The 13,859-nt window shown below is 35.3% G+C and overlaps 1 protein-coding gene across 2 annotated transcripts in view; it reads right to left on the reverse strand.

Annotated features, from left to right (window-relative positions):
• Window positions 1-1,297: 1,297 nt before the first annotated feature.
• KATNBL1 (katanin regulatory subunit B1 like 1) overlaps window positions 1,298-13,859 on the reverse strand; it is a 49,936-nt gene continuing 37,374 nt past the window's right edge. Inside the window, exons 5-10 of one of the 2 annotated variants that reach the window (XM_044925249.2) lie at window positions 7,053-7,186; window positions 6,323-6,373; window positions 6,140-6,229; window positions 5,720-5,809; window positions 3,676-3,769; window positions 1,298-1,964 (exon numbers count right to left, since the gene is read on the reverse strand). In XM_044925249.2, the coding sequence (XP_044781184.1) occupies window positions 1,932-1,964; window positions 3,676-3,769; window positions 5,720-5,809; window positions 6,140-6,229; window positions 6,323-6,373; window positions 7,053-7,186 (492 nt within the window). In that variant the 3' untranslated portion in view covers window positions 1,298-1,931. The remainder of the gene's footprint in view (window positions 1,965-3,675; window positions 3,770-5,719; window positions 5,810-6,139; window positions 6,230-6,322; window positions 6,374-7,052; window positions 7,187-13,859) is intronic. The other variant, XM_006056012.4, reaches the window with a different exon arrangement.

A 13,859-nucleotide genomic window follows, 5' to 3' on the forward strand; every position in this document is an offset into this window, starting at 1 on the left:
CCAATTATTTGAATTATCTTTCCATTGAAGGGTTTGTGTTATGCTGTACACACCATCTTCCTTGTGACCTCGAGTTGAATTTGTGAGATGGATGCTTAAGGTGCAATCTGTAGCCATGAATAGTTCTGTGTATGTGTGTAAAATTAACACTTAAAAGGACTGAAATCCATCTTTAGCCTCATTAGCACCATGTACCAACTGTATTAACTGGTTGAAACTGTTAGATAAGAGAGTGAAAACTAAAGGAACGGGAACAAAGAAAGGTTATATTTCATCATCTTAAGGTTTCACAGAGATGATGTAGGTTTACAATTCAAATTTCCACCCCCTGAAAAATGACTTCTTAAATAACTCAACTCTCAAAACTCAGAAATGCAGTAACCTGAAATTATTCTAATCTAAAACCTTTAGAGAATAATCAGTTACTACAACTGATGTTCACTGTGAAGAATACATAGCTATATAAAATATAGCTACACAAAAAAGAACTCAGTGAAAAAACATTTAAAGCAAGAAGATGCGTGTTTCAGATTCACATTAGTAGTGGCTAATTGGGTAAATGCTAAAGATTTACATTCAAGTGTTTAAAAGGATTACTGCACAGAAATTCAATTACTAAAAGTCTTTGTTCAGATGCCTCTCAGGCTGATTAAAGATGAGACGATATGCGAACCGAACCACCAACAGTGGTATTTAAACCCCAATTACTTTCAAGGTAATGTATGCAGTTCTTAAGACATTCCAGAAGTGGGTTCTTTGATACTAAAAATGGTATTAAAATAAAAGAGAGACCTCATACAGTCTGCTGGTATTTCATACCAACCTTTGGAGGAGGTAGTAAAGTGTTGGAATTTAAAATACAAGGTCAGCACTAAGTGTAAACATTTCTAAAGCATTGTATGTAATTCTTTAAACATATGTAGTGAAAAAAAGTATAATTCATATAAAATCAGAACTTAAAAAAGCAAAAAATAGAAATATTTAGTCAATTTACTCAAATGAAGAAAACTTAAATGATACAGAACTGAAAATATCAGAAATCTATATACAATAAAAAGTGAATATAAATTAGTCAATTCCATAGACATTTCCAGTTAAGCATTCATACAAATACAGATTCGCCTTTTTCTTATATATAGGAGTAACACATACATACATACATGACATGATTCTGGCAAAAAAAAAAAAAAAAAAAAAGAAAAATCAGAGATACTAAAAATATTCTCAAGTTTTAAGAATGGTGTAGAATAAGTTTTAACAACATTCTACATGAATGGAAACCCCTGATTTAATTCCATGATTTTATCATGCCAGAAGCATGTTTACTTTTAATTTTCTTAAACAGATATTGGTATCATACACATTGGCTTATTAATAATTAAGGCATTTTGCATACACAGTATCTCAGTGCGAACAAAAAACTTTTAGTACTGATTATTTGCTATAATGGTTTAAACTTTCAAAGTCTTTTCAACATAAGAAAATAGTAGCTGCACACATTTAAGTGTTTTCTTATAAAACACAATCTTAAAAAAAAGTAATGATGATTGGTCTCTGTGATTCCTAGTAATAAGTCCTGTCTTATTTTTCACATAGTATAAATTATTCTTATGCAGGATTGCATTAAGACCCAGTAGTTCTTAAACAATGTTACCAAATAACCATATAAATCCCAAACGCAGCAAAGGTGAACAATCTTCGTAGTGCACTTTCACCTCATTGGAGCTGAAGCTGCTCCTTTTGGATCTTTTTCCACTTCAATGTGAAGTAGATCGGTAGCATTTCATCAGTGGTTTCAACATACGTTTCTCTTTCAAGGAAAAAATGGTTTTGATTTCTTCCATAGTTCACAGTTCTCAGATGAGATATTTCTGGGGAAATCATATCGTCCAAGGATGTTTTGAATAGCCAAATGCTGTAGACGAAGTCTTTCAATGCAACTGTAATAAATAAGCATCTACATCCTTAGAGAATAAAACAGAAGCATTTCATTAGCCAGTACTGTAAATACACATATACATACCCCATTTTCTTCTCCTTTTTTGTCACTTGTTTTGCCTTCGTGACCCTTTGAGTGCAAAAGATCTGCCCTACTCAACATTTTATCTGCATTTTGGTAGCACACAGCATGTGCTCAGGAAGTCTTTGCAAAGTGCTTAGGCAATGTTCTAGTTTCTGTTATCAAACAACTCTGCCTTTATAACTAAGCAAGATCATTACATCATTCACAGCAGTTCCTTCAGTGCTATATAAACGCCAGGCCAGCTTGATGATGGCCATTCTGATTTCTACCCTCAAAAAATTACAGTGAGGGTTTAATGTTGTTAGGGAGGCTTTACCATAGCTTAAGGAACTTCACAGAACGTTTAATCACTCAATATTGTTTGTAATAACAGAAATAGTACCTTGCAAATTTCTAAAGAAATAATCTTTCAGTTCTACTACTAAGAATACAAGGTACTTTCAGAATAACGTGATATATCATGTATTCTATTTTCTATCAACTTTTACTTCATTTTCCCTCCTTTTAACCAAAGAACAACAAATAAAATAATAATTTAAAAACTTTAGGAAATTGATTCTGTTCATTAAATTTTCATCATTAAGAATTCTACAGAGTAAAATTATACACATTGGTAGAACATAATTGCTTGATACAAGATTATCCTTCCTTTCATGAAGGTAGTTCAAGGAAAATTTTATAAGTCCGTCCAAGACATAAATTCTTTTTTTAAGAATATATATAAACCAGAGGAAGTTTTTATATTTCTGGCTTAATGCCCATTTATATGATAGCAGTATGCCCAATAAAAGGGTGGAAATATTTTTTAACAATGATTTACTTTGCAATTATATTTTAACTACCAATGTTTTCTGGAGTTTAAATATTAAAATACAAAATAGTAATATACTTTTTCCTTTAAGATCAAGTAAATCAATAAAGAATGATGTCAAATTCATACTGTGATTTGAACAACTTAACTTTCCCCTAAAAGTATGGCATTAGCAAAAGCCAAGTTAAAAATACTCCCAAACTATTTGACTACGTTCCTCACCCCTTGCTTCCTGAATATCACTGCCATTTCAGACGCCTTCCTAACCTGGGTTCTTAACTTTTTTCCAAATATTTTTCTGTAATTGGAGCAAGGTCATTAAATACCTACTAGCATATATTTATGGCTGTATATGAAACACATTCAATGACTAATTCTTGTGTTCCTTGCCAAAGTCATATTCATATCCAGAGCACCTTAAGTGTTTATAAATATGAAACTGACTTTAGATCTTATTAGAGTAGTATTTTGGAGAAGGCAATGGCACCCCACTCCAGTACTCCTGCCTGGAAAATCCCATGGATGGAGGAGCCTGGTGGGCTGCAGTCCATGGGGTCACTAAGAGTCAGACACGACTGAGCGACTTCACTTTCACTTTTCACTCTCATGCATTGGAGAAGGAAATGGCAACCCACTCCAGTGTTCTTGCCTGGAGAATCCCAGGGGCAGGAGAGCCTGGTGGGCTGATGTCTATGGGGTCACAGAGTCGGACACGACTGAAGTGACTTAGAAGCAGCAGCAGCAGAGTAGTATTTAACTGGACATTCAAATGAGTTCATTTATGATTGCATAATACTATTACATTATTCCAAATTTTTAGTTAAGCTTAAATATAGATTACCTTGGCTATATTACCAGTATATCCTGGAACCAAAGTAAGATGGTTTTCCTGTTCCCACAACCCACTTAATTGCTGTTTTAAAATCTGAATATTTCTAGGAGAAAAAAAGAAAAAAAAAAAAACAAATATAATAAGTTATAGACTTTGGTAGCTAATACACTTAATGAAAACAGCTTTAAAATTTTCAAGTCTTCTTCAGGATAAAATTATACCATTTGAAGTCAAGCAACTCTTTAAACTAGTACATGTCAATCATGGAAATTAAAGGTTACTCAGGTGTTAAAGCAAGTAAGAAAACAATGAGGTATTTGGGACATTTGGACATCCAGTTCTTGGGTATGAAGTGGGGAAATCCTGAGAGCCTAGAAAGCAAATTATGGACTGATAGGAAACTGTTGGGATATATATATATTTTGTAGTTTCATGATAATCTGGCTCCTTTGGTAGAACACCCACATACTTTCACATCAAGGCAATACTCAAACTATGATTATAATTCAGTTTTTAGAACTGTAATCATCCACACTGGATTCTTATGTTAATGTCCTTTGGCTATCTGGTCCAGAGAGCCATGGGACGCCCCCAGGATGACTCCATTCCTGGGTCTCAATTTTACTCCACCAAAGGTCATCTCTTTTTCTCTCACTCCTTTATAATGGATATAAAGGTTTTGTTTCTCTCACTCCTTTATAATGGATTTAAGTCTGTGCTTTTGCCTCCCAAAATATATATAACGGATTTAAGTCTGTGCTTTTGCCTTCCAAAAGGGTATGGTTCTGCCAGAACAATAGACACAGGGGGTTACTGGGCTCTGGAATTCAACTTTCACATGTAACATTCCAAATATGAATAGTATCCCAATTAATTATTTCTCTGAAAATGAAGAGAATAAGTATTATATACTGACAGTCTGCTTCACTGACTATGCTAAAGCCTTTGATTGTATGGATTACAACAAACTGCGGACAATTCTTTAAGAGATGAGAATACCAGACCACCTTACTTCCCTTCTTAGAAAGCTGTATGCAGGTCAAGAAGCAGCATTTTGAACCAGACATGGAAAAACAAGACTGGTTCAAAACTGGAAAAGGAGTATGTCAAGGCTGTATACTGTCACCCTGCTTATTTAACTTCTATGCAGAGCACATCATGCAAAATGCCAGGCTGCATGAATCACAGGTTTCTGGAATTAAGATTGCCAGAAGATACACAGATGATACCATTCTAATGGCAGAAAGCAAAGAGAAACTAAAAAGCCTCTTGATGAAAGTCAAAGAGGAGAGTGAAAAAGCTGGCTTAAAATTCAACATTCAAAAAACTAAGATCATGGCATCTGGTCCCAATACTTCATGGCAAATAGATGGAGAAAAAGTGCAAATAGTGGTAGAGTTTATTTTCTTGGGCTCCAGAATCATTGAGGATTGTGACTGCAGCCCAAGAAATTAAAAGATACTCACTCCTTGGAAGACAAGCAATGACAAACCTAGACAGTATATTAAAAAACAGAGACATCACTTTGCTAACAAAGGTCCATACGGTCAAAGCTATGGTTTTTCCAATAGTTGTGTACGGGGTGAGAGGTGTACCATAAAGAAGGCTGAGCGCCAAAGAATTGATGCTTTCGAACTGTGGTGCTGGAAAAGACTCTTGAGAGTCCCTTGGAGAGCAAGGAGATCAAACCAGTCAATCCCAAAGGAAATCAACCCTGAATATTCACTGGAAGGACTGATGCTGAAGCTGAAGCTCTAATACTCTGGCCACCTGATGTGAAGGACCAACTCACTGGAAAAGACCCTGATGCTGGGAAAGACTGAAGGCAGGAGAAGGGGGTGACAGAGGATGAGATGGTTGGATGGCATCACTGACATGTGTCTGAGCAAACTCTGGGATACAGTGAAGACCAGGGAAGCCTGGAGTGCTACAGTCCATGGGGCTGCAAAGAGTTGTACACAACTTAGCAAATGAAAAACTGATAATCATAAAATAAAATGTCCTGAGAAAAAAGTCTTTAGTAACATGAGTTTATCTTTAAAGGTATACTCACCCATCATTCACAATTTCTGTTTTGGATGATAGTTCTGACCACCACCTTTTTATGACTGCTTGAAGCCAGTTTAAACCAACTATTATATATCTGAAATGACATTTTGTTACAAAATTCAAGTGTTTTCATCCAAGAAGCCTTTAGAAAAGATACTCTACCGACCTCAAAAAATACATACACACCGATTAAAAAACACACAGATATACCTTTAAAAATTAAATTTTCACTACTTTCACCAAATTGTATTTTATGTAACATGTTTATAGATAGTTTTCTAATTGTTCTTTATAGTCAGTCTATATTCTTAAAACAGAAACCATGTATGTCTCAGGGAGCTCAATCTACCATTATGTACTTGTAAGGCACAAAATCAAGGATGTTGAAAGAGAAAAATGAGTTGAGATTCAGATTAGCACTTACTCTTCAAATCTGCTTTTAAGTAGTGACTTTACTAGAGGCAACAAATCTACACAGCAGCCAAGTGAGATATACTGTTTTTCCTCCTGTAAACTAAAATAAATAAATACTAAGTTATAAAATATGAACAGGTTGTACTCTGTTCTTCTTTAAACTTCCTTTTTTTCTAAAAAATAGTCTTCTTACCTATTGGTGAGCACAGGAAGGCAATCCACCACAACTCCAAGGTCCTCTATCCTGTGGGAACAAAACTGCTTAGACAGCTGATTTCTTTATTTCCTTTCATATTATAACCATCACACTGCTTTTAAGAAATTTAATCCTCAACAAATGATCTGAGTGTCTATGATGAGTCAAGTGTTAGGGATACAGCAGTTATCAGAGAGACAGGGCTTGTATTTCAATGCATGTGTAAGTATGGGAGGAGGGGTGGAGAGGGCAGCAACACACAATAAACAAATGAAGTACATAAAGCATGCTGACTGTGAGAAGTACTGTGGGGAAAAATAAAATGGAAAAGAGGGACAGAGAGTGAAAAAATATACATATTTAAATAAGGTGGTCAAGGAAGGCCTCACCAAGGTAACATTTGTGAAAACTAATACAGTGAGAAGGTAATAGTTAAAATTTTTACTGAAAGGAAATTTTTTAAAAGGTTGGTTTTTGCATAATGGTATCTCTTAGTTTTATAGATAAGAATCTTAGTCAGAGAAGGTAAAATGTATGTTCAATATGATAAAACAAATGGTTTTCTGTATTTTGGTTACTTAGACTGTAGATAAATATAATTTAAAACATATTGTCACTATGAAGCTAAACATAGGAAGTTTAATTTTAACCAATATAACATAAAAAAGAAGAGATAATACACTGGAAATTACTTTTACTGAACAAAACCATTAAGGGTCACACTTACCTTACTAAATATGCTACAAGTTCACTAATACTTCTCTTTCTCCAGAAAGTTAAAGCTACATTCAATCTCAAATTCCTGCTGAACAAAACCTGTGCCATTGTTTCATGGTCCTGAGAAACCTGAAAGGCAGTAATCTAATTTGTTAAAAAGCACATTGAGGTATGACATAAAATCATCTTTTTCAATTAAATCATTCTGGTAAATGTATTTTAAAATTAAGCAAAGGTGATTCCTTTTACTAGCCCACAAAAATAAATATTGCAGCGAACATAGTAAACATATGATTTGAAACAATTTAGGACCTGTATCAATACTCTTTTTTATTTGTTACTATTTCCTTTTAAATCTTAATAATTCAAAGAATAAATTATTTTTCCTCACCTACAAACCTAGGATTTAATTTATAATGTGAATTAAAGGAAAAGGTAACCATACAGGCTAGTCATTATCAACTAAATAGGATGAAGAGGGAACCACAAAAATTCAGTTTTATGACAAGATTTAAATTCATTCATTTTTTTCTATATAATTAAGGTAACACATTCCTGGATCATCGAAAAAGCAAGAGAGTTCTAGAAAAACATCTATTTCTGCTTTATTGACTATGCCAAAGCCTTTGACTGTGTGGATCAGAATAAACTGTGGAAAATTCTGAAAGAGATGGGAATACCAGGCTACCTGACCTGCCTCTTCAGAAACTTATATGCAGGTCAGGAAGCAACAGTTAGAACTGGACATGGAACAACAGACTGGTTCCAAATAAGAAAAGGACTACGTCAAGGCTGTATATTGTCATCCTGCTTATTTAACTTATATGCAGAGTACATCATGAGAAACGCTGGGCTGGAAGAAGCACAAGACGGAATCAAGATTCCCGGGAGAAATATCGATAACCTCAGATATGCAGATGACACCACCCTTATGGCAGAAGTGAAGAGGAACTAAAAAGCCTCTTGATGAAAGTGGAAGAGGAGAGTGAAAAAGTTGGCTTAAAACTCAACATTCAGAAAACTAAGATCATGGCATCCGGTCCCATCACTTCATGGGAAATAGATGGGGAAACAGTATCAAAACTATTTTTTGGGGCTCCAAAATCACTGCAGATGGTGACTGCAGCCATGAAATTAAAACTCTTACTCCTTGGAAGGAAAGTTATGACCAACCTAGATAGCATATTCAAAAGCAGAGACATTACTTTGCCAACAAAGGTCTGTCTAGTCAAGGCTATGGTTTTTCCAGTGGTCATGTATGAATGTGAGAGTTGGACTGTGAAGAAAGCTGAGTGCTGAAGAACTGATGCTTTTGAACTGTGGTGTTGGAGAAGACTCTTGAGAGTCCCTTGGACTGCAAGGAGATCCAACCAGTCCATCCTAAAGGAGACCAGTCCCGGGTGTTCACTGGAAGGACTGATGCTGAGGCTGAAACTCCAATACTTTGGCCACCTCATGCCAAGAGTTGACTCATTGGAAAAGACCCTGATGCTGGAAGGGGCTGGGGGCAGGAAGAGAAGGGGACGACAGAGGATGAGATGGCTGGATGGCATCACTGACTCGATGGACGTGAGTTTGCATGAACTCCGGGAGTTGGTGATGGACAGGGAGGCCTGGCGTGCTGCGATTCATGGGGTCGCAAAGAGTCGGACATGACTGAGCGACTGAACTGAACTAAACTGAACACATTCCTATTGCAAAAAGTTCAAGTAGCACAAAACTTTATAAAATAAGTATTTTCTACTTATCCACAAAAATATTTATTTAACTCCTGAGAAGTAATCACTGTTAACATACTGGTAAGTATCTTTCAAACCACTTTCTAGACAAAGACAAATTAGGCAGGTAAAAAATTAAAATATTCTAATATCTATATTTTTGAAAACTTTGTTTTTTCACTTAAATAATATGTAAGATTTTTCAAAATCAAAACATAGATCACTAGAGAAGGAAATGGCAACCCACTTCACTATTCTTGCCTGGAAAATTGCATGGACAGAGGAGCCTAGTGGGCTACAGTCCAAGGGGTTGCAAATGAATCAGACATGACTTACTAAACATCATCATCAAAATATATTACAAAACCATAGCAATTGAAACAGTGTGACACTGACAAGAAGACAGACAAATAATAGCATGTTAAAGAAACTTCAGATACAGACAAATGTATATACAACAAACAATTTATGACAAATATCACATAAATATAATTAAAAAAAATTTTTAATAGATCAGATAAATTGAATATCCATTTGGAAAACAATGAATGTTGACACTACTTCCTAACATAAAAAAACAAACTTCAGATGTAGTATGTATCACAATGTGAAATAAAAACACTTTTTGAAGGAAAAAAACAACATATAAATCAGTCTCATTTTTAAGAAACAATTACATATTGGCCAGTCTTTATGAACCACAATTTTCGACTGATTCTGGTATTTCCCTACTAAAACTGTGCATCAATGAACACCTTATGTGTGTAAATATGTACACTTGTATAAAAGCTTCCAGAGGATTAATTTTAGAGCTGGAATAGCTAGATCCAATTTTTTTCAATAACAGATTAAGATACAATTCATATAACATAAATTTACCCATTTAAAATGCACAATTCAGTAATTTTTAGTACATTCAGAGTTGTGCAAACACCACCATAATGAATTTTAGAACCTTCTCGTCACTTGCAAAAGAAACCCTGAACTCCATTCTCCCCTCTCCAGCTATTCACAGCTATTAAGTCTATTTTCTGTCTCTATGCAAGTCGCTCAGTCATGTCTGACTCCTTGCAACCCCATGGACTATACAGTCCATGGAATTCTCTAGGCCAGAATACTGGAATGGGCAGCCTTTCCCTTCTCCAGGGGATCTTCCTAACCCAGGGATTGAACCCAGGTCTCCCACATTCCAGGTGGATTCTTTACCAGCTGAGCCAGCAGGGAAGCCCAAGAATAGTGGAGTGGGTAGCCTAACCCTTCTCCAGCAGATCTTCCCAACCCAGGAATCAACCCGGGGTCTCCTGCATTGCAAGCAGATTCTTTACCAACTAAGCTGTACCTAATTTGGATGATTCACATAAACTGATTCATATAATATATGACCTTCTTTAATGTGTGGCTTCTTTCATACAGATGTTTTCAAGATTTATATAGAGTGTAGCATATGTTGGGATTTTACTCCTTTTTAATGATCAAATAATATTCTATTATATGGCCTGTGAGATTATTTATCCATAGTCAGGTGATGAATAATTGGATGGTTTCCACTTGGGGCTATTAAAAAGTGTTATGAGTATCTGATAAATATCTGTGTGGACTTTTCAATTCTCTTGGGTATATACCTAGGAGTGCAACTGTTGGATGAAAAGGTTGTGTATATTTGAACTTTGACAAAATAATATAGCATCACTTTTAAATTTAGGTTTTCAGAGAAGGCACTAGCCAATCAGGAAAAAAAGTCTGAAACAACAAAAGAACAATTAATATACCTATCAGTTAAGCACAGGCTTAATGAAGGTTTGTGGAGAGTAGTCAAAATGGGAGCTAAGTAAAAGGGGGGCCTTTAAATATGCCACACTAAAAAAAAATGTGGCACTAATACAAATGTACAACTGAAGCTTTTATTTTTTAAAGGCATTTTCACTGAGAATGTTTACTGCCTCAATTGAGGATCCAATGCAGGTACCAATCTAGGCCATATTTCTGGATCATATAGTTATACATGTTCTTTTTCTTCAGGGTATGTAGTTTCTTTGATTTTCTAATCTGTGTTGGTTTCATCACTTCTATAACTACATGAAAGAAGGGGCAGTGTCTGTTTTTCACCCACCAATCTGTTTCTCAGAGCCTCAAAATACACTGCACAGCAGGGAGCCATCAAATAAATATTTGTGAATAAATTAGTATGACAGTGATCCTCAATTTTAACACTAAGGTTTAGGTACCACCTATTTCTCCAGGGCTCATGAAAATTCACTGCTAAGTCAAATTCTCCTTGCTCGCTCTTTTCTCACAGATACTATAGACACTAACTTCACCTCTCCTAACATTACTAACTTTCTATTACTCCAGGATCTTATTTGTACAAGAACATTTTCACTGACAAATGGAATCCTTTTTTGTTATCATTTTATTATGGTTTAGTAACATTTTTTTACTGTTCTTTCACATTATTTACTTGTAATTATTATCCTACATATGATGCTCATTTTTATTCATCTACATACTTATGATGATTTTAATATAAAGTTTTTTTGCTTGTATGCCACAAAAAATGTTTTTCGAGAGAAACAATACTAAGTTTACCAAATCATAGTTTAAGAAATTAAGGTACATTCATGCATTATAATGTTATGTATCCATTAATTGGGCTTCCTTGGTGGCTCAGTCAGTAATATCTTTGTATGGTGACAGATGATAACTAGACTTATTGTGGTAATCATTTCAACATATACAGCAATATCAAACCACTACATTATATATCAGGAACTAACAGAGTGTTGTATGTCTATTATATATAAAAACAAATGCATAAACTAATAAATTCCCATTTCTGAAAGAGATGGGAATACCAGACTACCTGACCTGTCTCTTGAGAAATCTGTACGCAGGTCAGGAAGCAACAGTTAGAACTGGACACGGAACAACAGACTGGTTCCAAATAGGAAAAAGGAGTATGTCAAGGCTGTATACTGTCACCCTGCTTATTTAACTTATATGCAGAGTACATCATGAGAAATGCTGGGCTGGATGAAGCACAAGCTGGAATCAAGACAGCCGGGAGAAATATCAATAACCTCAGATATGCAGATGATACCACCCTTATGGCAAAAAGTGAAGAACTAAAGAGCCTCTTGATGAAAGTGAAAGTGGAGAGTGAAAAAGTTGGCTTAAAGCTCAATATTCAGAAAACTAAGATCATGTCATCCGGTTCCATTACTTCAAGACAAATAGATGGGGAAACAGTGGAAACAATGTCAGACTTTATTTTTTGGGGCTCCAAAATCACTGCAGATGGTGACAGTGGCCATGAAATTAAAAGACGCTTACTCCTTGGAAGGAAAGTTATGACCAACCTAGACAGCATATTAAAAGGCAGAGACATTACTTTGTCAACAAAGGTCCACCTAGTCAAGGTTATGGTTTTTCCAGTAGTCATGTGCCGAAGAATTGATGCTTTTGAACTGTGGTGTTGGAGAAGACTCTCGAGAGTCCCTAGACTGCAAGGAGATCCAACCAGTCCATCCTAAAGGAGACCAGTCCTGGGTGTTCACTGGAAGGACTGATGCTGAGGCTGAAACTCCAATACTTTGGCCACCTCATGCCAAGAGTTGACTCATTGGAAAAGACCCTGATGCTGGAAGGGACTGGGGGCAGGAGGAGAAGGGGACAACAGAGGATGAGATGGCTGGATAGCATCACCGACTCAATGGACATGAGTTTGCGTGAACTCCGGGAGTTGGTGATGGACAGAGAGGCCTGGGGTCTCCCTGGGGTCCTTTTCTCTCCTTTGCGGTCCATGGGGTCACAAAGAGTTGGACACGACTGAGAAACTGAACTGAACTCATAAACAAATAAACTCACAGAAAAAGATCAGATTTCTGAGAAGGGAGGAGGGTTCAGGATGGGGAACACATGTATACCTGTGGCGGATTCATTTTGGTATTTGGCAAAACTAATACAATTATGTAAAGTTTAAAAATAAAAAAAAATAATAAAATAAAATAAAATAAAACAATATTGTAAAGTTTAAAAATAAAAAAAAAAAAAAAAAAAAAAAGATCAGATTTCTGATTACCAGAGGCATGCATGAGTGGTTGAGGGGGAACTGCATGAAGACAGTCAAAGGTACAAACTTCTAGCTGCAAGTACTAGCAATGTAATGTATAATTTGGTAACTACAATGAACACTACTGTGTGTTATATATAAAAGCTGTTAAGAGAGCAAATCCCAAGAGATCTCATCACAAGGAAAAAAATTCTTTTTCCATTTCTAAAATTTTCTATCTATACATGATAAATGTTTGCTAAACTTAATGTAGTGATCATTTCATGACATATTTATCTCAAATAATTAAGTGTATACCATATGCTGTATGTCAATTATATCTCAGCAAAACTGGAATGGAAAACTGTACAAATGTTATCTAATTACATGGAAAAACATTAAAATTTATTAAACATAAAAACCAAGTTATCAAACAATATGTATAATATGAAAAGATACATCAAAAATTTAACACTGCTATCTACAGATGTTGAGTTTATGGATAATTGTTTCCTTTAGGTTTATTTTCTACAACATATACAATAAATGTAATAATTATTTTAAACTTATGTGTTTATAAATTTTTCATCACATCATTCTTTCAAATGATCATTTTTTAAAATTTGTTTTCCTGAGTTATAATTTACACACCATAAAACTCACACATTGAAAGTAAGTAATTCAAAGATTTTAAATAAATGCATGTATGGAGTTGTGCAACTGTCACCACAGCCCAGTTCCAGAATGTTTCTATTACCCAGAACAAGTCCCAGAAGCCTGTTCAAACAACTAACTTTGCCTGAGCCAGAAGAGCAGCAAAACTAAGCAGGTTTTGCCTAAACAAAGTTTCCAATGGCAATTTTGACAGCCCTGCAAAATATGCCTGGATAACTGGCTCCGTGGTCCACTTTTTATGCAAGATTTCTGATCTCTTCCCTTTCTTTAAATCTCTACTGGCTAACTTGCCATTCTGGAAATTTATAGCCGCTTGTCAATCATTTCATTCCATCTCAGATATCCCTAACTTAGAAAAACAGAATAAACAACAGAT

Source organism: Bubalus bubalis, chromosome 11, assembly GCF_019923935.1.
Source record: "Bubalus bubalis isolate 160015118507 breed Murrah chromosome 11, NDDB_SH_1, whole genome shotgun sequence".
Taxonomy (NCBI): domain Eukaryota; kingdom Metazoa; phylum Chordata; class Mammalia; order Artiodactyla; family Bovidae; genus Bubalus; species Bubalus bubalis.